At 32.7% G+C, this 26,196-nt stretch overlaps 1 protein-coding gene across 2 annotated transcripts in view; it reads left to right on the plus strand.

Moving 5' to 3' along the window:
• Nucleotides 1–26,196, plus strand: part of Adamts6 (ADAM metallopeptidase with thrombospondin type 1 motif, 6) — a 282,035-nt gene that overhangs the window by 136,052 nt on the left and 119,787 nt on the right. For both annotated transcript variants that reach the window (XM_005392632.2, XM_013518467.1), the window contains exons 10-11: nucleotides 3,923–4,069; nucleotides 12,716–12,857. In XM_005392632.2, the coding sequence (XP_005392689.1) occupies nucleotides 3,923–4,069; nucleotides 12,716–12,857 (289 nt within the window). The remainder of the gene's footprint in view (nucleotides 1–3,922; nucleotides 4,070–12,715; nucleotides 12,858–26,196) is intronic.

Here is a 26,196-nt window from a genome sequence, read left to right on the forward strand (position 1 = left end):
GAGAATCATTAACTCCATGTATTCTATTAAAATATTATAGGTTATTTTGTATGCATATATGTTTACTTTTTACCTTTGAAGTTTGAGATTATTTCAAATTTATAGAAAAGTTGCTGTAGACAGAAAGATGCCCCCCATCCTGCTGAATTGCTATTTAGAACAGCTTCTCTGACTACAATACAATGGTTATGTACTAAGATGCCTGTTTCTCTACACCAGCGGGTGCTAAATCCTGGTTATTATGCTAATTTTTGCCAGCATAATAGGTTTAAACTGACATATTGTCTACTTTTTATCACAAATTATTTCTATTCCTTTTGCCAAATTCTTCAGTGATAATCTTCATAGGAAGGAACCTATTTAAACACACACACACACACACACACACACACACACACACTTTTTTATATCAAAGAATGAGTTAATTCCTCCTGATCCTTTTTTTTTTTTTTTTTTGGTTTTGGTTTTGGTTTTTTTCCAGGAAAAAAACCGGGAATCGAACTCACGACCTTGTGCTGCCAGGCTGATCTTTTGAAACTATGTCAAACTATATCTTTTGAAACTGATGTCACAGATAGCAGTTGTAAACTTCCATTTCACTTTGTGTCTCTGTTAGTAAACTATTTAACTTTTGCAGATCATTTTTGGGATTTCTTATATTTAAAATACAGACTATAAAATTATATAGTCTCAGACAGCTGAAACCTACATCTTTAATTTATAATTTTTAAATTTAATTTAATTTATTCATGTATTTATTTTTTTACCTACATCTTTAAAACAACTATCTGCACATGACTATAAAGATTGTAAGTAGAACTAGAACTCAGAATTTTCAACTTCAGTTATTTGAGTAGTCTTAAAATAATTTTGTTTATACTTTTGAGGGGATGTTTTAAAACCATATACCCTATTGTGTATTTTTACATTGGATTTCCACAACGTTTCCTTTTATGTATAAGTTATTGCAAAGGTAACATTTCTAGAGTATTGCAAATATCAGCATAACTGGGTACAGTGGCACACCCATGTATTCTCTGTCGCTCAGTTGGCTGAGCCAGGATTCTTGAACCCAGGAGTTCAAGACTAGCCTGGGAGACATAGTGAGACTCCAATTTTTTAAAAAAATTACATCAGATTTTCTGTCTTTAACTCAGTATCAGTAGATAGTCATTCCCTTCCAGAACTTTGTTTAATGTATATTTCAATATACTTTAATAGATTTAAAAGACATTTTCTGTGCTGAAAGTACTTAATTTATATATGTCTACAGCAAAAACATATAACAGCTAAAATTACAGTGAAGTTTTTCCTGTCATCATAAAGAAAATAAAAAATTTCTTCTAGATTTAATATTCATTAGATTATAATTATTAATGGTTGGAAGGACATACACATATACATGTTTTTATAAATAAATATGAAATATGTATTAGAAGTATTTTTAATTGGATGTATTTTTCAATTACTGTTTATATAGCTGCAATGCTAGAAGGAATCAGAATTTCAGCATCAATTTAATTCCTTTATTTTATTTCTATGATATGAATCTTGAGAAAATTTGTTCAAGTAATATATGTAAAAGAGACAAAAGGAGTTTATTATAGAAATATCACTCAATTCTTTGAATTCCTTTTGAAGCACTTGTCAAAGCACAACCATAGTGACCTATCAGCAAAAAATAGTGCTAACCATCTTTCACTTGTTACTTTGATTATGTTCTTCTGCAGACTTGATGAAAGAATTGTGAATCATTTGATATAGCTTAATGAAAGTCAGTAACTGAAAATCATCCATTTCTCCCAACACTGACAGCAAATAGTTGCACCCATGTTTTAGCACTCCAAGGCAGTGCAATGTTTTAAATTTATAGAAGAGTGTTTTGTAAGATAGGAGAAATATAATTATGAAGCTAGAAGCTTGACTCTTTTTTAGAATAGACTCTATGAAGAAGTCAAGAATCTTGAAAGTTATTCTCTTAAAGCTATCTATACTTGGCTACACCCATCTTAACATGACACAAAGTTATGTATAGGGCTGTTGCTGAAAGGAAATAATATTTTTACAGCTACTATCATTTGAAAAGAAGCATAGTATTAATGTAGGAGTATCAGATTTTGAATGAAATAAGGAATATTAATTTTCTTGAATTGCACTTTTATACTGTTGAGCTCATTGTTTAAGTTGTGGTTGATTATTTTGACAGTATATATGTCTAATTCAACTCATTGAAATTGCACCTTCACATTTCTAGAAGACCACTGAAAGATGTTGACTCAATTGTATTCATGTCAAACTAGAATACTAAATGTTAGCTTTCCTGAAAGGTTTCTTGGTGCTTTACTTTAGAGCTCTGGATCTTCTTATATATTTCTTCTCTGCACTTATGTTAGCCCTCCCACCTGAGTTACTAGCTCCTCCTCCTTGCTGCCCCTATGTGAATATGTTGTCTGTCATCATTTAACATTGTCAAAGTGCACATAATGCACTTTTGAAGACAAACCATCCATTCTGCCTCTTACACATGTCTCCAATATAGTTTATCTTTTTTTTGGTAGCGGGAATTGAACTCATGACCTCAGGCTTGCCAGGCAAGCATTTATGCCGCTGAGCTATATCCCCGGACCTACTTTACCTTAATGTACTACTTCAGACCAGCATCCTTGGACTGTTCTTCCTGATTCCATCGTCTTCCTACTTCAATGTGTCCATCATGGAATTACTGTAATGATCTGTCTAAAATACAGATCAGGATTTTCAAGCCTGTATTTTCTGACTCAGAAATCTTCTGTTGTGCTTACTTATATATCTTCAATGTTTCTACATTGCTGAAAGGACTGCATTAATACTCACTTTCATTAATCATCTTGTATGTATCTGTTCACAACTACCTAAGACTGTCCTACAACATTTAATCCTTATCTACTCTACATTCTAGTGATGTTTCCTTGAACAGGCATCTTAGTGTATATGCTGAAATACCACAATGGAAAAAAAACTGTATTTTAAAATATTTTTTATATTTATCCTAAATTTCCAGATACTTAGGAGGTAAAATGTATCCACATACAGTGAAAATATCCCTCTGAGAACTTTTTTTGTATCATTGAAGCATGTTTTGATATTGCATTGGTAGCAGTCAGCATGGCTTTGGACATAAGGGGAAAGGACAAGGAAAAACCTAAAAATGGAGGCCATGGCAAAGAAAACCGTAATCTTTAAGTAGATCAAAATTTTTCAAAAAGGTTTTTGAAAACTTACAAAAACACAGACATAAAATATATATATTTAATTCTCTTCCATCAATGTTAATAAGAAAAAGGACCCAGGTACAGTGGGACATGCCTATAATCCCAGTAGTCAGGAGGCTGAGGCAAAAGGGTCATCATGAGTTCAAGGTAGACTTAACTACATAGCAAGACTCTGACTCAAAAATCAAAAAAAGAAGGATTTCTGTGTTTGAACTATTTCCTAGAATTCAGTGGGTCATAGTTATCTTTTTTACAGTTTCCTTTGGAGTCAGTGTATTTAGGTAGGATGAACACTAGTATGTTAAAAGGGAGGTTCCACTAAATTTTCACCAATCTGTTACAGGTTGTTCATCTTTGTTCAATCTGTTTTCTCATTATAAAATGAAGAGTCATATACATTCTCTTTTCTGTTCAAGGAGATCGAGGCATGTGAGGTAGCATGTGAGAATATAAGATAAATGTAAAAGGAGTCAGACATATTGTATCATTATTGAATTAGTCTTTATTGCCTTTGACATTAGTCCTACATTTCTGTAGTGGACGTGGTCTATCTTGATAGAAGGCACATGCTGATGAGGCTAATAGATGGTCAAATAAAATATAGGGTGTGTAGGGGATTGTTTCTTTTTTTCTTATTTCTTCTTTTTCATGTTTCTTCCTTATTAAAACAGTTTTGGTATGAACCATGATGGAATTGGAAATTCTTGTGGGACAAAAGGTCATGAAGCAGCGAAACTTATGGCAGCTCACATTACTGCAAATACCAATCCTTTCTCCTGGTCTGCCTGCAGTCGAGACTATATCACCAGCTTTCTAGAGTAAGTAATCTCTGGAGAGTACTTATGAATTGCTCCAGAAATAAGTCATTGGTGGAAGCCTAATATGCAGGGCTTCAAATTTTGCATAATGATTAACTTTTATAGGGCCCAGTTACACTTCAGGCTATACCCTACATACTTTAACCCATCTTTATGGCAAATTTTTCAATTCAGTATTCAAAACTTACTGAGCAAACTAGAGGAAGTAGAGCAAAGACATAAGTGAGACTGATGATGTGCGTGATTAGAGTTGTTTAATAAATGGAAAACAATTTTTACATTTACGTAACTTAATAGAGGATAAGCCATACTTTAATTCAGTGATTATATATTTCATTTTGTTGGTGAAAAAATAGAGTTATGTGGGAGTGCAAGAGTATCCAATAGTAACCAACAACAACAACAAAAAAAAACAAGCAGCCAGGAAATGAGCTCTTTGAGAAAAGACTTTATTAAGTAACCCATCTTTTCTACTGTTTGGGAACTTCTTTTGTAGTCTTTCAATATATATTCCAGAGTCTGCTTATCTGAATATGAAGAATATAAATCAATTCAGGTATGTTTAGGAAAGGAGATGTTCTTCTACATCTCACCTGCTTAAAGCTTCCAGATTGAACTTTAGAAACTGATACTTTGGGTCTTTCTGGCCATGTGACCATGGGCATGCTATTTAGCCTTTCTAGTCTTCAGGGTCCTATTTTGTAAATGGGTTTAAATCAATCATAATGCTTATGTTATCAGATGTTATGTACATAGTTATGTCTAATGCTATAATTATACAGTGACAATATATGTTCATTAAATGATATAACAATTTTAAATGCTATAAAGGTTTTCAGTGCTTTATTGCTCTACTGCTGCCTTTAGCTATGTTATATTATTTTTTCTTGCAGAGGAAAAATAAAATCTACATAAAATACATACAAACAATGGAAATTCCTTTTAAATGTTAACTTTGCTCAAAGTTTATATTAACAGGATTGCATTGTAAATTTTTTTAAAAATCGGATAGGTTATATGGGATAAAATTATTCACTATAATTTTCTTCATATCTATGGATAGCCAGATTATATATACTGAAAACTTTTAATTGTATATTTTAAAAGGACTCAAACAAGATTTTAAATTATCCACCGTAGTGCTTACTCAATAATTGAAAGATAGTTAAAATGAACACTTTTGAATTACTCAACATAATACTAGAGTTGAAGGAGTTGAAAATTAATTTCACAGGATAACATATATACCAACAAATTTTAATCTTAGTAATCGAAAATTATAGCATTGCACTTCCCTATTGCCAACTGGGTGAAGTACAGCCCTATAAAGATAGATACAGAAAATTTGTTTGATATCATTTGCTGATTTTTTTGCACAAAGCACTAGCATTATCATTTTCTAAGATGGTTTTGTCTAACTTTTAAACACTGTTAAAGATCTGCTTTCCCCAGAGGTCAAGCCAGATCTATGATTTAGATTCACTGTTAGTGCCAGTGGAACACAAAGTCTCTTGTGTCATTCTGAAACACTAGGTGCTATTGATCAATCAGGAGATGGTGTTTACCAACTCCCAATTTTTTTTTCAGATTTCTTAAACTCGGTGATTCAATAAGTGGTTCATGAATCGCCCAGAAGCCGTCCTGATTAAATAATAAAGAACCCACTTGACTCATGTTTTTATAATGAAATTTTAATCTCTGTCATCAGAAAGGCAAACTGTATATAATATGCTCAGGATTCTTGTGTATTTTTGATGGCAAGCCTTTTTTGATTTTTAAAAATATTTTCTTTTCTTCTGTATCCTGTTTTATCCCACTGACTGTTACATAACTCATTAGCTAATATCATCTTTATGTACTAAGTACAAGCTTAGTGGCTAATACTCCCATGCCTTAGGCATATAATAAATTTTGTGTGTTCTTCCTTGTTAAAAATACATACATACACGGACTAGTTTTAAGCTTCCACCAGATTTTGTTTATTTGAAACCGTATTATAGCTGGAAAGACACAATAAAGGGAATCCCTAAATTGCTGGTAAATACAGTTAAAAAAATACCATTGATTTGATTGGAGATGTAGAATTATTACTGGCTTTAATAAAGTGTTCTATTGCCTTCCCACTTTTTTTTTTTTTTTTTTGTACCATGAATAGAATTCAGGACCTTGCTCTTGCCAGGCAGGTGTTATGCTGCTGAGCTATATCCCTGGCCCCTCTATTGAGTTAATTAAAATAGTTAATCCAAAAGCATTATTTAATCCTTGTTGCTTCTTTGTTTTTTGTATGTATAAGCATGATTGGTATTGACAGGGCCTTATTTATCCTGTATTTCATAAAAATAATTCTCTTGTGCATCTTCATGAGAATGCTGACAAAGTTAAAACCATTAATGAAAGGTAGATGTGAAAGAAAATGGGTAGAGACATGGGGAAAAATAGTCTTTTTCTCCCCCTTCTTTAATAATAAACTAAAAAAAACTGATGATAATCTATCCAAGCAATAAAGGGCCTTTATACACAAGGCCTTCAAAAGGTCAGTTCACTGAGGTACAAAGACATAGTAACTTTGTTGAATTTCTTTGTTCTTTTTTATTAATGCAGTGAACTTAATTTCTGTAAAAGCTGTACATGATATTTTATAAAATATAGTGGTATTTTGATCAAAGATTGAGGGTACATTTGTTTTATAATTGGCTCAAACTGTTCATAGCACTTTATTTTAGCTTCTCTTCTCAAAAAGAAGAAATCTTGAAAGATAATGGTTTAGGAATTGCAGCCCAGTCAATAAAATGCATATCTTTCTCCACTTAGTGACTGTATAGACCAAAGATGATGGCGGATTTAGCAATGAGCTTTCTATGATTTAGATTCACTGTTAGTGCCAGTGGAACACAAAGTCTCTTGTGTCATTCTGAAACACTAGGTGCTATTGATCAATCAGGAGATGGTGTTTACCAACTCCCAATATTTTTTTTCAGATTTCTTAAACTCGGTGATTCAATAAGTGGTTCATGAATCGCCCAGAAGCCGTCCTGATTAAATAATAAAGAACCCATTTCCGTTATAATGGACGTGTTATGCCAGCTTCTGATGTTTTCCGACGACGGCTTTGCAGGTAGTGTCCTTCCTATCTGCCTGCGGGACTTATTTATTCATTTATTTAGAAACTAGAGAAAAATAAACCTGGTACTATGGCCCCACTCATTGATGACTATGGGCTAATTTTCCAGGCAGTGGAAGGCAGCCAGCAGTAATTTAGGCCAGTTTTTCATATATTCACCACCACTTAGCAATAGTGCAGGGTAATTTTATATCGTTTTTAAAAGTTATGGGGGCTCTGTGAATCAGTTCCTGAATCATTTGAAGTCTGTTAAATTGTTTGCACTAACAAAGATCCATAACAAAATTTCCTGAAATTCCAAATTACATACAGAGTAGTTATTTTTACATGAAGAACAGAAGCTGAGTGTATTAAGAGAGGCAGTGTTATTGTTGAAGGTGAGATAGGAAGAAAGGTGAGACTACAACCATCAGAGAAGTGATGTAAGATGAACAAAATGACCCAAGCACTCATATTTCCTCTCCAGCAATTACTTTTGAAGGTCAGCATCAATCTATTAGACGGAAAATTATTTTTATGGATGGAAAGTGATTTTTATAAATGGGATCTTTTGTTTTTGTTTTTGTTAAGCACAGTATCAAAGAAACAATTTACACAGGTTTTTCTTTCCTGTTAATCTGATATGTTTTGGGGAACTTACTCTACTATAAATCTTTGATAAGTGATAATTACATATGGGGGGTGGAGTAAACTTCTCAGTACAGTGATCCTGTCTCAGAAGGTCGAAGTTCAAATATCCTACTCATGCAGAGAGCTAGAGGAAAAAAAAGGGTTGACTTTTACAATTTAGATTTGTATTTACCTAAATTGTTATTAAGTTGTAACATTTAGGTACAACATTGTTAGTTTCCTAAAAATTGATAGAGAAGCTTTTGAGAACACAATAGGTAAAGAATTTCACTTGCTGTAGGTGATGTCAACCTATTTCATTTTTGCTTACGTTATGTATATTAGCTCAACTTTGTGAAAAAATAAGAAATGGCATTAAATGTTAATTTTTGTTGTTAAGGGACTGTTAAATATGTATGGAGTTATATACAGTAAAAAGATTTCTTGCTCAGATTGACTCCATTGTATTGTAGTCTACAGGCCTGTCCTTTATAGTGTGATTGTTTTAGTAAAAATACATCTAAAATTTCAATTAGGAAGATCATCTCATGAGTTCTGGAAATAATGGGAGGACATACTGTATTTCATGTAGGCATCTGCAAATTTTAGTTGAAGACTGAATTCTAGCTCATGTTTATATTTTCAGTGCTAACCTTTGAACTGTGTAAGTGAACTCTCTAAATTAGGAGAGGAATAGATAAAATGTAACTCCCCCTACTGCAAAGATTTATGAAAATGTAAATGTATTTTGACTTACTATGAACTTCACAATCAAAGGAGAAACATATTCTTAAACTAATACAATTTCTTTGCCTTGTTTTAAACTATAAACAAAAATAGAGTGCGTGAATACAATAATTACCTGTATTTCTTTAGATATTAACTAGAGTTTAGGTTATTGTGAAATATATGCTCTAAGGAAGCAATCACAGATTTATTTTTTATTTTTTATTTTTTTCCAGTACCAGGAATTGAACTCACAACCTTGCACTTGCCAGGCAGGCTCTGTGCTGCTGATCTAAATCCCCAGCCCCTATATTTAATGTATATAATTTTGCACTGGACAATTTTATCTATACTCCATATCAAGATGTAGCATCTTCTAGAGGGAGACTAACAATATGTTACATTTATTAATTTATTGATAAATTTATTAATAGGTAAGGTTTATATTTTTGAGTGGAAAAATTTGCATATGACCCCACACACAAACCATGTAAATTTAAATTTGTTAATGAGAAAACTCAAGGTGATTTGTATGTAAGGTCACTACTGCTATTATTTTGATAGTAACATAAATAATAACAGGCTCAGCACAGCAAGAATTTTGTATCTTAATTAGCTAGAACTCTATATTAAATAAAAATTTCCTATAACTTCTGTTTATTTAAATAAGGACATCACAATTTGTAAGATAAAAACTCACTCGAATATTTTTAGGAAAAGAAAAACATTGGCACCAGGAAGCTCGTACAAAAAACATTCATGTCAGCATAGTAATTTAAAATTGCCAAAAAATTGGAAATATCTAAAATATTCATTAAAAGAAGAATTGATGAATAATTTAGTGAAATATTATAGAACAATAAAAATGAATGGGCTACGGTTACATATATCAACATAGCTGTATCTCATTCTCAATACTGAAGAAAACAGTGAAGTTCCCAGAGAAAACCTAGAATATGATTTTTTAATGAAAGAGTCCAAAGCAGGCGAGAGAATAATTGAGAAGTAAAATTATTAACAAAATAAGGAAATTATTATTATACAAAGTCAGGATAATAGTCACCTCTGAAAGGAAAATGATTGGAGTTGAGCAAATGGAAATTTTCTGAGAAAAAATATTTTAAGAAAGCATGTCCAGGGTTAAATATACATCTTTCAGATCCATCTTCTCTGCTTTATACCTTTGTATCTGTAGTAATTCATTTATGATAATAATCTGAAGGAATGAAAATATCCATAATTATTGTATCCCAGAAGTTAATAACTATGATCTATAGACTTTACCTAGTTGAAAGTAGCAGCAAAAGTACAACTCATATTTTAGTAACATTATGCAAAAAAGCATTTTTAATCCTCAATTAGGTATCAAAATATGAAAATTATCTCATTCCTCAAATATATTAATCAAGATTTTTCTGTATGACAAAGTATGATTACATTCAATGTTAGGAATGTAGAAACAATTTTAATCAGCCATGCAGATATCTCTACATTTGCTTTACTGGAAGATACTTGACTCACAGCCTTGCTAATTTGTACAGATAGCCAAACATATTTCAAAATGCCTTTGCTGATATGCTATTCCTAAGCACAGGTTCATTTGTAAAAGATTCATATAGTTTTCTTTTGTACTTTATTTCATATGGAGTTTTATTCTTCCGTAAAGATCTACTGGAAAAGGAAAACAAGACCTGTGTAGCTATTTAGTCAGGATACATTAGTACAAAAGCAAGAGGTGATTCCAAAGAACTGAAACAAAAATATACTTTTGGGATAAACTTTCTCAGAAGAGTTTTGACTCCAGGAGCCCCTAGTACATGGCGTTGAATGCCCTTGCAATGGTCATTCCTTAAAGAACACAAGCCATGATTAGAAGACCATTAGTACTTTGAGACAAGAATGTTAAATGAAGTGATTATTCTTGGTTTTTCTCATGCCAATTTTGCCATCAGAAAACAATTTTTTCCTCAGTGTTTCTATTCTTAAATTTGTCCTGGGACTTCACATGGTTCTTCCTCTTAAATTTTTAGTCTACTTTTCCTAAAAGTAATTATATATAATTATTTTTAATCGCTTTTTGACTTGGTGCCACTTAGGTGAACATATCCTGCACTTTTTTGTTATGCTGTTGACAAATATATGTTACCTATAGGATACAGTTTAAGTACAACTTCAGTACATAATCTTTAATTTTTCTACCTTTATCATAGTACTTATTTTGTTTTTATGACATATTCAATTACTTTGTTAAAACTATTTAAAATTTTATTATAAGGGGGATGAAACATATTCTGGAAGGAAAATTAGGAATTAAACTACTAATGCAATCATCTTACAAGTATTTCATTTTATCAAAATGGTCTTTCTTTTACCTTTATACTATTAAGATATGATCTTTTTGTCATTAACCTCAATACAGTGGTACCTCACTTCAAAAACTTAACGCATTCCACAATTCTGGAAAAGATGGTCAAGTTCATGTGGGAAATATGGCTGTGGCTGTGTTCATTACCTGATGCAGAGTTCATAACAAAGACAAAATTTTGCCAAATGCTTCTGATTGTGAACCAAATCGTTCAGAAACAAAAGCGTTTGTGAACTAAGGTGCCACTGTATTGTATATAACTTCAAATTTACTAGTAGAACTATGTTTACCTAAAGCTTATACATAATGTATAAAGCTCTGACTATTTTTAAAATTCGTGTTTAATAGTATTTCTTGCTGAGGTACATGCCAAATTCTAAAATTACAATAAAAAGGAAGTGCTTTTTTCATGAAAACTGGATAGGCAGGTGAAAAAAATGATTGTTCTCTGTTAGATACTTTGAGTAGTGATGAGTGAAATTATTGCAGTAGTCAATAGCAAAATCTATCTATATTAGTACTGTACTTAATATTTCATCTAGATACTCTTTGTTGATTAAAGAATTAGTCAAAAGGGGCATTTAATTGAACAAGGTATAAAGAAGGGTGTATTCGATCCCTTTGGTCTTCTGAATCTTTATCACCTTACTAATAATATGGTTCAATGTTTTAAAGATATTAATTTGCTGCTGTACAAACATACATTTTTATATAATAAAGTTTTACATTTTAAGAATATGAGAAATTTTTAGTGAATATAAAACTCATTATTATTCATAGTTCTTTTTTACCTATATACAAGTGAAAATTTATACTGTCCTAAATAACAGTTGAGGAACTTCTACTTGTGAAATTATTTTCCTTTGGCAAAGTGGATGAAAAAGAGTTGGAAAAAAAAACACAAGTGCTGGCACAATGGACAGGAATGTTGGAAAAAATTTTTAAATGTTGGCACAGGAATTCTTTAAAAATTCTAACTTACTCACATGTGAAATGAAAGTAAAAAAGCATCTGTCCTATTTTATGCACACTGACTAAATAAAAATGAACAATTATATTTAGTAAAGTTTAAAGCTCTTTAAACTATTTTGTCTGGCTTTTGGCAATCTTTATGTTATTTGTTCCATGGAATTAAAATATTATGTTTGAGTGCAGGCATACTTTGCAAAGCAGAAATTATAGAGAGAGAACATTCTCTTTTCCAATTCTGATGACCCCAGATGAAATATGAAATTTTTGAAAGACTAAACATTTCTAATATACTTGAGTGGAGAACTTTGAATCTTAGCCTCATCTGTCAGTCAGCCCATTTGTTAGTGAAGTATTTCAAGAACCTATGGATGTGTCTTACTATAGCATCTATTGTTCTGACTCAGGTGAAAGGCTATAAATTAGGTCTTTAAGGATTACAACTACAATTCTGAAAACTTTTCCACATTTATGTTTTTAATTCTTCTACCAGATGTGGTTATATTTTCAGTGAAAACAAACATGAAGCTTAAAACAATATGAAGCTTTGTTTTGATTCTTTCAAAACTCAATTTAAATCAGTGTTTTAAAGGCCAACATGACATTTTCAGATTGTTGTCTAAGATGCTTTCATTGTGTCTTGGTGCTGGAAAAAAAAAACAATTTGGAGCTCTTACTTAGGTGTCATTTTAACTAATCTGTTTTGCCATGTGATTATTTATTGGTAATATTGTTATTATATAGTGTTTTTCATGCATTAAATTATTACCACAAAGAGCTCAACACATGGTTTCATAATTGTGGCAGAAATAGTCCATAGAGTACCTAATTTCCTTTGATCCTTTATGTTGAACAGTTCAGGCCGTGGTACTTGCCTTGATAATGAGCCTCCCAAGCGTGACTTTCTTTATCCAGCTGTGGCCCCAGGTCAGGTGTACGATGCTGATGAGCAATGTCGTTTCCAGTATGGAGCAACATCCCGCCAATGTAAATATGGGGTAAGAGGCTTAATCCTTTTGTTTAGTCATTTATATATGTTCTTTTGCATTCAGATGGAATTATGATGCACATAAATTACTTCCAGTAACATTATTAATTTAAATATAGGTTCTGACACTGTACTGTTGCTGATTATCATTTGTATAATAGCTCTTTATAAATGTTGAAGAATCCTAAATTTAAAAATTTCAAATTTCTTGTGAGAGATGCCAATTAAATTTAATAATTTCTGATGTATCTATTCCTTAAACCTTGAATTTAAAATGTCAACTTTATTTTGTCTTTTGAAATACTGTTTTTAAAAGCCCTCCCTGTTTCTCTTCTCTCGAACTCTTATAAATGGGCTACAGGACATTTTTTCACTGGCTATGTGCCTTTACTCTAATTCATACTTGCTAGTACTGAGTCATTCAAATTGCTTTATCCACTGCCCACATTCCAACACAACAACTAAGCAGGAACAAGAAGACATTAGCCCAAACAGTGAAACAAGGAAAATTGCTGTAGAAAAAAATGTGGACATCATAGTTTACTCTTCCTGCTTGCCTCACGACGTCACAATGTCTGTATTACAAAATGTATGGAAATTCTTTTTAAATTCATAGACAAAGATTTTATTTTATTTATTTTTATTTATTTATTTATTTTTGTCTTTTCGAGACAGGGTCTTGCTATGCAGTTCAGTCTGGCCTTGAGCTCACTTTGTAGCCTAGGCTGATCTCGAACTCGAAACAGTCCTCCTACCTCAGCCTCCAGAGTCCTGGGATTACAGGCATGTGCCACCACTCCCAGCTCATAGACAAAGATATTAGTGTCTAGTAGTATAGAATCATGTGCATAATAGGAGTATGAGTATGTTGAATAAGAGGACTTTAAAATGTCAAATTGTTTGCCAAAAAAATTCAGGTTTGAAAAGAAATTTAGCCAGGTGTGGTGGTGCACATCTACAGTCCCAGAATTCTGGAGGCTGAAGAAGGACGATCACTGTGCGTTTAAGGCGGCTGAGGAAGGACGATTGCTGTGCGTTTAAGGCCACCCTGGTCTACGTATTGAGTTCAAGGACAGCCAGAGCTATATAGTGAAATCTTGTCTCAAAAAATAAGACAAAACAAAAATAAAAAGAAATTTAAAGGCTCACTTTCTATTTTTGTACAAGTAGTCTTTAAAATTCCTTTTTAAAAATAGTAATAAAATGAGCTAAATTTTTAAGTAAGTAATACTAAATGTTGCAGTCACTGTAATGTATCAATTATTCCTTTGTGTACAGTATAAAGTGAAGTGATATTTTTAAAAATACTATTATTTTTAATAGTATTAAAATACTACTATTAATACTATTAATAAATAGTATTAAAGCATACTGTTACTCTTTAGACTTTGACAACTCTTTTTGTCCTCTAAATTTTTAAGATTCCGTGTGATTGGATACACAAGCCTTGAGGAAAACACAGATCTTTTGTGTCTCTTTATAAGCTATCTTCTATTCTTAATTGTGTATGGTTGTAGTTTCTTTCATTGTAAAGTTGTTTTTCCCTCAAAAAGTCAGCCAGGCATTAATCATAATGTTTGGATATAACTTAGCTTAATAGGTCATGAGCAAATGAGACTAGAAATTCTTTGCTTGGTTATAGTTGTCTGTGTCTCTTATTTGTTAACTAGAGAAATAATCTTTGCTTTATTTTCTATGGGAAATTGGGTTTTAACTCCACCTATAAATTTCCATATGAGAAAATCATTAGCTTTATAAGATCAAGGAATATAATTTTCTTTCTTAAACAAATTAATTTAAAAATTGACTTGATCTTCCTCCCTTGATCTGTATATTTCATTCATTTCAGACTGATTTAAAAGGAGGTAAACAGTAATTATGAAATCATATTCTCTTCACATTCTGCTTCTAGACATTTTGTATTTACATTTATAAAGACCTGTAACAGACATAAAATAAAATTGGGGTGACATTAGCATCTTATAAACCTATACAATTTATTGTATTTTATCATAAATTCTTTTCACTTTGATTTGCAGCACAATTATATTTTCTCTAGATTCATATTCTATATGAGAATGCTGATGCTATGTTTTAGTATGTTACAAGTAAAACTTCTTGAATTATAATAGATTCTTTACCATCACTCCCACCTCTTGAATTTGTACCTAACATATTTGGTTTACACAGTTGTTAGCATCTAAACCCTCACTGGGTTTTACGTAGTGAATCCGTCTGGTTTTAAACAACCCCAAATACTATGTTAGAAAACAGTGGTGCTTTTGAATATGAGAGTCCAATCATGTAAGTCATACTTCAGATGATAGCTGAAGAAAACAAACTAGCCCTGATTTAGATAGCTCCGGGAGTGTAGCAGGCTGAAATGAATACTAAACACAATTGCTGTAGACCTGGGAAAACACTGAAACCCTTTCCAGAGAGTGTTTAAAGATCATGAAATGATTCCATTTTCAACAAGCAGGTGTTAGATGATGTCAGAGAAGATTCAGAACAACTCTGGAATGATCCATAACTGCATCAGTGACCAGCTTTACATCTCTTTTACTTTGGTAGTTATGTGGTCATAGCTCATTTACGAATGACTGCATCTGTAGTTGCAAAATATCTTGCCTGAACGCTTAGTGAGAGATTTACTTGTATACATGTTAGTTATATTTGGAAGTTTACATGAGATTTTTTTCTAATTTATTTTACCCAGGACAATATTTTCCTTTATTATTTTTGCATAACATATAGTTTTTGTTTCCCAAGTGTTCTTAAATGCCATAGAACAATGAAGAAATTTTAATAGCTACAGAGTAAGATACTTGTGTAATCAAGTAATCAATACATGATATATATTTTCGGTTAATTGTATAATGCCTTTTTCTGAGGTACTTCAAACTACATTGATTAAAAAAATCCAAATTATCTCATGATACTGTATTGATGGGGCAACTAAAAATATAGACTGTGATTTACCCACTCCACAGTTTAAAAAAAGTCTAAATCTATCAGTTCTGTGTCTATTAAGTGTAACAATTATGTTAATAAAATAAAGGTTGTACATGTGTATTGTTTCAGAAGACACTTGTTTAATTTTTATCAAGTAATATCTTGCTAAAAATCTCAAAACTTTCCGTCTCATCTTAGTCTCCCTTGAGGACAGCTGATCAACAGACTTTCTCTAAACTTACTCTTTCTTTTACTACTATTCTGTTTGTTTGAAATTAGTCTTATATGTGGAACCTTTAATTTTAAATAATTATAGAAATGATATTTACTAGATTAACTCATAAAACAGTACAAAAATAGGTTGCATTTAGCATATTTATGTATTTTTTAACTTTTTACTAGTACATGTTCACAGTACATAATGATTACATTCACTGTAGAGAATTGGTACATGTACATAACACATTTCAATTCTTTTTTTCCCCCCTTTTTATTTTTCCAGCATCAGATTCATTTATTTATAAGATTTTATAAAGTTCATTATAATATAGGCAGATTGAGAACCAAAGTAATAGACCAAAGAATACATAAAATGTATAAGACAAGTATGCTAAGTCAAGGTACACTTTTAGATCCGTTATCCACACTGGATTACAATACTTTCTCCCTCTCTCTGTCTCTCTGTCTCTCTGTCTGTCTGTCTGTCTGTCTCTTTCCCTCTCTCTCACTCTTTTCCTACTATCTTTTATTTTGTACTATATATGTGTGTTGAGTTTTTCATATAAAAGAAACCATATAATATTTAAGCTTGTTTTATTCTTTGGGTTATAAATTCTCAAATTCTGAAAACCCAAGTCTTGTATTTGAGTGAATTTTTTTTTCCTATATAAAATTAGGACTTCTTCAAGGCAGAACGTGGGTAGGAAGAAGCACCATGCAAAGCTAGATCCTTAACAGATTATCCAAAAATACCTACTAGCTATGTTAGTGTGTTTATCAGAGGCTTGGTTGCTTTCTGGAAGAAAGTGTATTGCACATAAGACAGCTATATTAATATGCCCAGGAAATTTCTTTTGCTCCTTTTGAGCAACAAATCTTGTAAAGCCCAGTAGTATCTATTGCCTCATTTCCGTTCCATTTTCTGTCATTTTTCTCCTATATATTTGAAAAGAATTGTAAAAACTAGATTAACAGAAAGCATATTGCAGTAATAATAATAATTTTAAACTTAAAAAGGAGTTTATTTATGAGCCTATATAATATATGGGTATGAGTGATCTTTTGACTGCTTTCCAAAAAGCACAGATTAATTTAGGGCTGTCTTAGCCTTAGCTCTTTATTTCTTTATTCTTTCCCTTTAAATTATATCCTATACATTGTTTTCAAATACACTTAATGATAGCATATCTAGTAAATAATTTACTGTTAGCCATCAAGAAATGACTGCTCATCTACAGGTAAGTTTAAACCACATAAATTCTATTTTATAAATAAAATAATTTTAAAAATTTTATGACTAGATAAGTTACGAGGAATTTTTATTATATATGAAGTTTGTAACTGTTTATATAAAGTTGAGTTAGCACATACATGCAAAATAGTATGTTGTACATTATTTCTTTTTTTATTTTAAAGAGAGTATTAAATGAGAAACAAACAAAAAAAATAGAACAGTAGCAGTTCTATAACTTAGAGAAGCGTGTATTCATCTCAGATGCTCATTTCTGGATTTGGTCTTTGAGTTTGGGGGGCCTGAGTTTTTTAAATTCTTATATGTCCTCGATAGAAGTCCTTTGTCTGAGGGGCGGTTGGCTAAAATTTTTTCCCAATTCATGGGTTTCTTTTCACTTTATTAGTGATTTCTTCAGATGTGCAAAAACTTTTCAATAAGATGAGATCCCAGTTGTTGATTCTTTGAAGTATTTCCCATGCAGTTTGGTGTTTTTCATGAACTCTCTGCCTACCCCAATGTCCTCAAGATTTTTACCTACTTTCTCTTCCAGAAGATTTAGTATTTCTGTTTTAATAGTTAGATCTTTGATCCATTCTGACTTTAATTTAGTGCCTGGTGAAAGACATGGATCTAGTTTTAGTCTTTGGCATGTGGAAAGCCAGTTTTTCCAACACCAATTATTAAAGAGGCTATCTTCCTTCCATTGAACATGTTTGGCCCCTTTGTCGAAGATAAGGTGACCGAGTGAGTTTGTAGCTGTATCTGTATCTTCTAATCTGTTCCATTGATCTTCAGGTCTTTTTTTGTGCTAGTACCATGCTGATTTTATCACAGTAGCTTTGTAATATAATTTTAAGTCAGAAATTGTGATGCTTCTTGCCTTTCCTCTGTTTCCCAAGATTGGTTTTGCTATTCTAGGCCTCTTCTGGTTCCAGATAAACTTTAGCAATATTTTCTCTAGATCTGTGAGGTATACCGATGGTATTTTAACTGGGATCTCATTGAATCTGTGCAACAATTTGGGGAGTATGGCCATTTTCACCATGTTGGTTCTTCCTATCCATGAGCAAGGAATATCTTTCCATTTTCTGATATCCTCTTTGATCTCTTTTTTCAGAGTACTATAATTTTCACTGTATAGATCTTTTACTTCTTTTGTTAGATTGATTCCTAAGTATTTCATCTTTTTAGATGCTATTGTGAAAGGTGTGGTTTCCCTAATTTCTCTCTCAGTCTGTTTGTGTACAGGAATGCTATTGCATTGTTTCTTATTTTAATATAGAACTGAAAGATGCTTTGTCATTTGACTATATCTTCTGAACCATACATAGGAAAAATTATCTAATACATGGTTTTGCAATGGAACAGAATATTGTACAGAATATTTTTAATAAAATAATCCATTCACCATTTCTATGAACCAAATTGACCATCAGTACCTTTTATTCAGTTTTAGGGCCTTTTTTCAGTGAAAAATGACTTAGTTTTCATAAACTTCAGATAATTGAAGATCATGACAATCATGGAAAGTGCCTTTCATTTACCCTGCACATGGTGAGCATTCAGAAATGTTTCCATTTTCTCTTCAGGACTCTGTCATCAGTGACAATTCTTGGCTCGCTCATATGCTGATACTGTTGTAGAAGCATTTGAAACTCCTCTACTTTGGGGAGCATATTAAGATATTTCAAGGTTCGCATATGACTCAGTCCTACCCTTCACTCTGTGCTCAAGTGCAGTTTCTTTTCAGACCAGCATCTGTCTGATGGTTCTTTATAAAAAGCTTCCAGTTGCTTTTGTTCACATTCTACTACTTATTCCACTGTAACACTTCTTAAAATCTACAATCATTTTGCTATTTGTAGTTAATGATTTACATGCAATCTTCTAGATATGGCCTTCACTGACAACCTAACCTAAAATTACGCATCTATGTCCACATACCTCCACACATAATTCCTACAAATTTTTCTTGTTTGTTTCTTGCTAACATTTATTACTGGTACTTTCTATTAAACTATATGTTTCACTTGTTCATCCTGCTCTTGCTGCTGTTATGGTTCATATCTCAATTTTCCCCCTAAGTCTCATGCACTCATAGGCAGGAGTGTGATTTGATTATGGGTATGTGATACTCAGCACTGGATTAGTCCACTTATAGGTTTGTAGCTGCGTGTAATACTGGGAGGTAAAACCTAGTGGGAAGAGGTAGATCACTGTGGGTAACTTCTCCACCTTTGATTCCACTGTGCCTCCTGCTTGCCATGCCAGGAACTGTTTCTCCTCTGCCATGCTGCCCTGCCTTGGAACCAGCCAATTGTGGTCTGAAACCTCTGCAAACTATTGAGCCAAAATAAAGCTCTTCTCTTTAACTTGTATTGTTGGATATTTTGTCCCAACAACAAGAAAATAACTAAGACAGTTACCTTCCCTCCTAGAATTTATTTTCCTTGGAGATGGAGATTTTGTTTGTTACATCCACTTCTGTACCCTAGCACTTAAAAGTTTCCTTGCTTATGGTCGGTGGTCAATAAATACTTGTTGAATAAGTGCACTGATAATAGTAATGAGAGTACAATTGCCATGATGAAAGGAGACTTGTTTATGGCTATTTGTACAGTGAGTAGCTCAATATCTGGCTCACATAGGAGCTCAGTAAATATTTGTTGAATAAATTAAGTGAAAAGAGTTACCTGGTGAAAAGACAATGGGAAGAGAACCTTTGTGAAGACCCTTAGTTTGCGTATAAAGAGTAGAGAGAAAGCCAATGAAACTAATGGTTTTAAACATCACATAAATGAGGTAGACACAGATAGGAGCTAAATCTGACTTCACTGTAGAGTCCATATTGAGAACTGTAGGTTTTTAAGGCTGAGGATGTACCTTGGTGGAAAAGTGCTTTTCTTGCACAGGTAAGGCCTCAGATTGGATCCTTAACACTCCAAAAAATAAACGTTAATTAATGAATGAAAATACAGCTTTTTAACCTTAAAATCAACTAGAAGCTTTTGAGGTGTTTTTAATGAATTAAACCAGGACAGCTTACTGATACACAGAAAATATCTCAGGTGTATTAAATCTTAGGAAAAATGTAATTCTATAATCCAGAATAACTGCATTATATAATAAAACACTTTTGTAAAGTAATTTTTGTCCTCTTCCACCCCCATCCCCTTTCTTGGCAGTGCTAGGAATCACACCAAGGAACTGGTGTGTTCTAGGCAAGTGCCCTACCACTGGGCTCTGTCCCTGGCCTCTTTCCCTTTTCTCTTGCCGCCAAATACACCTTGCACAGTATCTCTGCCAATGACAGCACTCTGCTGTAAAAATGTCTTAGATAAATGTAAATCTATCTTTTTAAACCCAAGTGTTCTATACCATAACTACAAAATGAAATAAATGAAGGAGTTTATTTTAAAGGTGTGTGGACTCCAAAATTTTGACTTTATGATTGCAAAATTCCAATGTTTTGTGGTAGAAACATAAAGGGACATATAAAAAGAAAATATGACATAAATTTGGAAACTTTGACTTCTCATTAATTTTGAACCTTCTCAGGAGAAATGTATTTGTGGCAAGGTCTATATTTACTTACAGATCATCAAATTTGAAGCTTTTCTCTGCTATATACCTCACTAAAAGATTAATGATAGAATAATCTATAGAAGGTTGGGTACCATATTTGTCCCATACTTTAAGTGACAAGAGATTTTTAGGATATAATCTTTGAAATGAAATATCAAAGAGCTATATATGTAATTAGATTTATTAATTTTTAGTAAGAGATTGGCTATATAATATATAGTTGGTGCAATCTGTACATTTTCCCTTTAAGAAATCTACTCAGGCCTATTTATTTTCAAAAAATTAGTAAGCATAAAATGAGAATATGAGTTTGTGAGCTTTCCATCCCTGTAGAAAAAAAAACTGAAAGGAGGAAAGAGTTTTGGCTCACACTTTGAGAGATATGAGTCCATGTTTATGTGTCTCTATTCTGTAGGCTTGTGGTAAGACAGAGCATCACAGTGGGAGGGCAGGGCTGATGAAAATTGTTAACCAGAAAGCAGCCAAGGGAACAGTGGCTGGGACAAGGTACAGTTCCTGAGAACACGTTCTCAAGGTCCCATTCTCGTCAAGTAAGTCCCACCTTCTGAATTGCCATCTTCTCTCGATAGTCCACAGATTAAAAAGCCATCAGTGGAGGAGGTCAGCATCAGTAAATATAGACCTTGCCACAAATACATTTCTCCTGAGAAGGTTCAAAATTAATGAGAAGTCAAAGTTTCCAAATTTCAATGAATGAAAGCCATCATTCATTGAGGAGGTCAGCATCTTCATTATCCAATCATATCCTAAAACCCCACCTCTAAACATTGCTGCATTGAGGACCCAGCCTTCGACATGGAAACCTCTGGGGGATAAAGATCCAAACTATAACAGATAATATAGATTATGTTGTTACCAGATTAATTAATAACCTTAATAATAATACCATGAAATTATGTCTCCCTCATATACAGTTTTGTGCAGCAAGGGTATGTCTCCCTCATATACAGTTTTGTGCAGCCATGAAAGACCGGATGTTGGAGTTCTCTGATCATGGTATTTTCTCTCTGAAGAGTATCTCAAAAAGACTGACATATTTACCTCTTAGACTCTCGTTTTGAATGTTTTCATGCTGACTGCCTTTTGTTATTACATCATCACCTATTAACTAAAATTAAAGTCATTCTTGCTTTATCATTAAGGATCATTCATGCAATTGTATGTTGACTTTATTAGTCTTAGTCTTTTAGAATGTTGATAGCTACCTGCACAGTGTTTAAAGAGATGAAGGTGACTTAGAAGATGATGTTAGTGAAGTGCTGAGAAGTGCGTACAGGGGTAGGTTAGAGAAATGAGTTTCAGTCGCCTGAAAAAAAAAAAGTTAATGTTGGCCTCAAAATCATCTTCAGGTTTTGGACAAGTTGTTGTGGTTTGACTTTTTGATTAGAAATTGTTGTCCTTCCCTACCAAGATATTAAAAACCCAAAAATAATATTTAATTTTTACAGCTAGAAGGTTGCAGATGGGTTATTTAGGAAGAATTTCAGATTATTAAATATTGGAGGATTGCACTGAGATTATAGAATCATTTTTCTTAAAGATTTTAAGTAGCTAAATTGTCTATAGTGTGCTTTCATATGGGCTTAGAGGATAAAAGATATGAGTTTTTAGCACCTCAGTATTTTTTTTTTGAAATCCTAAAGTATATATTTATTAGGCATTTATGTGATAAGAGGTTCATTTAACTTCTAGTTCTTCTAAACTGTGCCAAGATCATTGGTCCACAATCATTTGTGTGCTTAAAGATCAGCTTTTACCCCAGGTTTACTTCTTAGAGTTTTTTTAGCCATTTAGTCATTTTTAGTACCTTCTCCTTTGTGATTATTTAAACTGATTATACAAGTCAGGTTTGATGTTGTTGTTAATTTGAATTTCTCTTGCATTTAAATTACCTACATAACAGGATTAAACTATTTAAGGCAGAAATAGGGTATGTTATCTTCTTTCTTTAGATGGCTACTGAACACCTGGAACCAGGCCAGAGGGTCACCATATGTTGGTTTTCAATTTTCCTTTGTCTGATCAAATGATAAGTAACCTTTCTAATCACTGATGCTCCTTTCTGACCTCCTCAGAGATCTGTTTTCTCTCTTGAGCATCAGGATCCTTTATTTCAAACAGCTGTTGAAAGATGCTACCGATGGCATATTAAGGACAAAGAAAATAGGATAGTTTTTCTATTCACAATCAAGGACCCAGGGTAGCATAGGATTAAAGTTTCTCAAGGACAGGAAATTTGTGTATCTCTTTTAGAGTCTTTCACAGTTGTGAAAATTTTAAAAAAGCCATTGAGTAATAAAGACACTATTTTCTGTTTATATGTTGCTGAAGCTTATGACATAACAATTGTGCAGTGATTTCATACTTTTATGATGGCGCCACCCTCTCTATAAGCTGCTAATTCTACTATTGCATAGATAAATCAAAGGGGTTCTCTTTCCATTTTTGAAGTTTACTTTAACACATGGAAAAATTAGAAAAGATACCTAAATTCTTTTATTATACTGAAGGATCTTTGTAAAATATTTTTTTTCTGATCAAAGGAGCCCTAGTTCAGAGGTGTTATTTTTGTATATCATGTAAATTTGGTGGTGGCTAGTTCTTTTTTTGTTTTGTTTTGTTTTTTGGGTTTTTTTTCCAGTACCAGGAATCGAACTCACGACCTCACGCTTGCTAGGCAGGCGCTGTGCTGCTGTGCCAAATCCCCAACCCTATCATGTAAATTTTACTAGTTACATGAAAATCCATTCCATAAAGGGATTTTTATTATCTTTACATTTGCTAATTTTATATTATTAATAGTATATTTACTAATAGTGTCATTCATCTGCAAAATCAGAAGTTGCTCTTAAAAATTTAAATAAATAGGAATATTTTTAAGTGTCTTGTTTCTCAAAAGAGAATGAAATGCTTTTGTGCACTGTGTTAATACCTTTAAAAAATCCAAATATAAGTGGTGATGTTGCATTCAGATGTCCAAATAATAAAGTTGATGCCTGTACTCATGTATTAAATGAATGTTGTGAATTGTATATAATTGTCATAATTTCAAATAAAATAGTACGATTATGCATGTCTGAAATATTTTATTACAGTAGACTACAAGTAAGGCCTGAATAATAAGCCTCAATTTGTCAGTGATATGAGTCAATCCTGATGCATTTAAAAGAAATGAGAAAGTAGCTTGGTTATGTGCAGAATCTTAGGCAGAGTTGATACCAGACAGACCTCATTCAAATGTAGCATTAGAATTGAAGCAAATGCTAAATTTTCTGAATGTGAAATTTCTCACTTTCCAAGAAGAATTTCCATGATTAAATAAGATATAAATATGATAAACTTTTTATAGTAGTTAACAGTATACCCAGAAATGTATTAGCTTTTCCTTCCTACAACATTCCTGCTAAGTGGCCATGAAATGAGTGCTGGAGATTCCCCAGTGATGGGGATATATTATACTTCTTCATTGTTCAGCCCTCAGTTTTGGAACACCCTTCTGTATATTGAACTAAAATCTCCCCTAGCTTTTATCCACTGGTGAAATTGCATTTCTAAGTTGACATGCATATTTTTTCTAAACATTTACAAAACTGACTTTCTCAAGTATGAAATAAAAAGAGTTGCAGTTTCAAAAACATGAGAAACAATCATCACAATCACTCTTTCAGGCATGAAAACAAAAATGCTAGATAAAATAACACTGACAAACATAATTAAATTTAGGCCATGTAACTGCAGCGTGTATTTCTGTAATAAGAGGCAACATAGAACAATTGTCAAAGCTGGAAATTATGCCAGTGTAATGCAGAAGTCTTGTTTTTTCCTATGATTTTCCCTGTTACATTAGTGATTTCAAGTAATCAGGCAAGCTTTCTCGCATTTAAAGAGAAAGACCATGGCAATATATAAAGACTCAGAACAAACTCAAAATCTTGCAGAAAGGCTTTATTTGTTGGACATTGTGCCTGACTTAATGGCTTAATTGCCAAAAAGTACTAAGTTCTGTGAAAGGCTGTGAAGACATCCTGTGTTATTTTTAAATAGCTGATCGATAAAGAAGATGAAGCCTGGATCTAGTTCTCAGTTTCTACGAAAGTAATCTCTAATGGAGGCAAGGGCCCCCCAAGACCTTATTCCTAAGAAGAAAGCATCATGAACCAAAGGATTTAAGTCTGAAAAAAATTAGCTGATTGAAATATTAGATACAAATGCCAGGAGATAGTTAATTCAAATGTTTTAATGGGGAAAATGGTTCCCATAAGAATATTGGAGCTCTAGGATTGGGCCTCACAAAAGAACAGTGAAACTTTATGCAGTCTACTTGGTGATAACCAAATAAATGAACATGAAAACTAGTTCAGTGAAGACCCTAGGATGTATGATATAAGCACATACAGTGGACTGTACTTCTACAGCTCAGGAAGTACAGGATACTGAAAGAAAAAAAATATGTTTGCTGAAGAAAAGCTTGCATACAAAATAATAAACAACATAAGGAAACAACCCACAGTGAGGTTGAAAATTAATACCTCTTAAATAAAAAATAATATGAAAACAAGTTAGGAGAAATAGTGTTTGAAAGGAGAAAGTCCAATATAGACTGATGAGGAGTTCCATTAAAAAAGAATGCTAAGAATAGGCAAAGGCATACTGAAAGAATCTGAATCACAGAAAAAAACAAAGTGAAACAAATCCTCAGACTGTGAGTCCCAAGAAGATAAAGAAAAGAACACTTAGATACAGCAATAAAATAGCACCAAAGAAATTCTTGAAGCTCGTACAAGCAACTAGAAAATTACAAAAGCCAAGTTAGACTAGCAAAGTTACAGTATTTTCCAAACTAAGAGTAAATAAATGTTTTTAGAAAGGTAAGTAAAATAATCCTTTCCTATCTACTAAAGGATGCATGTTAAAAAAAATGAAATTCAGAGAATACTGGTAAGGTGTAAGAAGCAGTTTTCATTAAAGACATAGTAAACACAGATAATAAATAAACATTTGTTAGCAAGTCGTGGGCAGTGGGTTGTTATAATCACTTGGATTTTTGAAGGCTTGGAAAATTTATCTTCAAAAATTGGCAGACCAACTTTTACTTTTGCCAAAAAAGAATATACTATAAAGGCTGTTTATAAACACACAGACCCTGCCCTCAGGAATCTTAATTTATGTAACATCAGAAGGAAATACAATTTAAGAAATAATTATAGCCAGGTGGAGTGATGCATCCCGGTAATTCGGCACTCAGGAGGCTGAGGCAGGAAGATTGCTACACGTTTGAGGCCAGCCTGGGCTACATAACGAGTTTGAGGCCACCCTGTCTCAAAAAACAAAAAAC

Source organism: Chinchilla lanigera, unplaced genomic scaffold, assembly GCF_000276665.1.
Source record: "Chinchilla lanigera isolate Chin_1 unplaced genomic scaffold, ChiLan1.0 scaffold00045, whole genome shotgun sequence".
Lineage (NCBI taxonomy): Eukaryota > Metazoa > Chordata > Mammalia > Rodentia > Chinchillidae > Chinchilla > Chinchilla lanigera.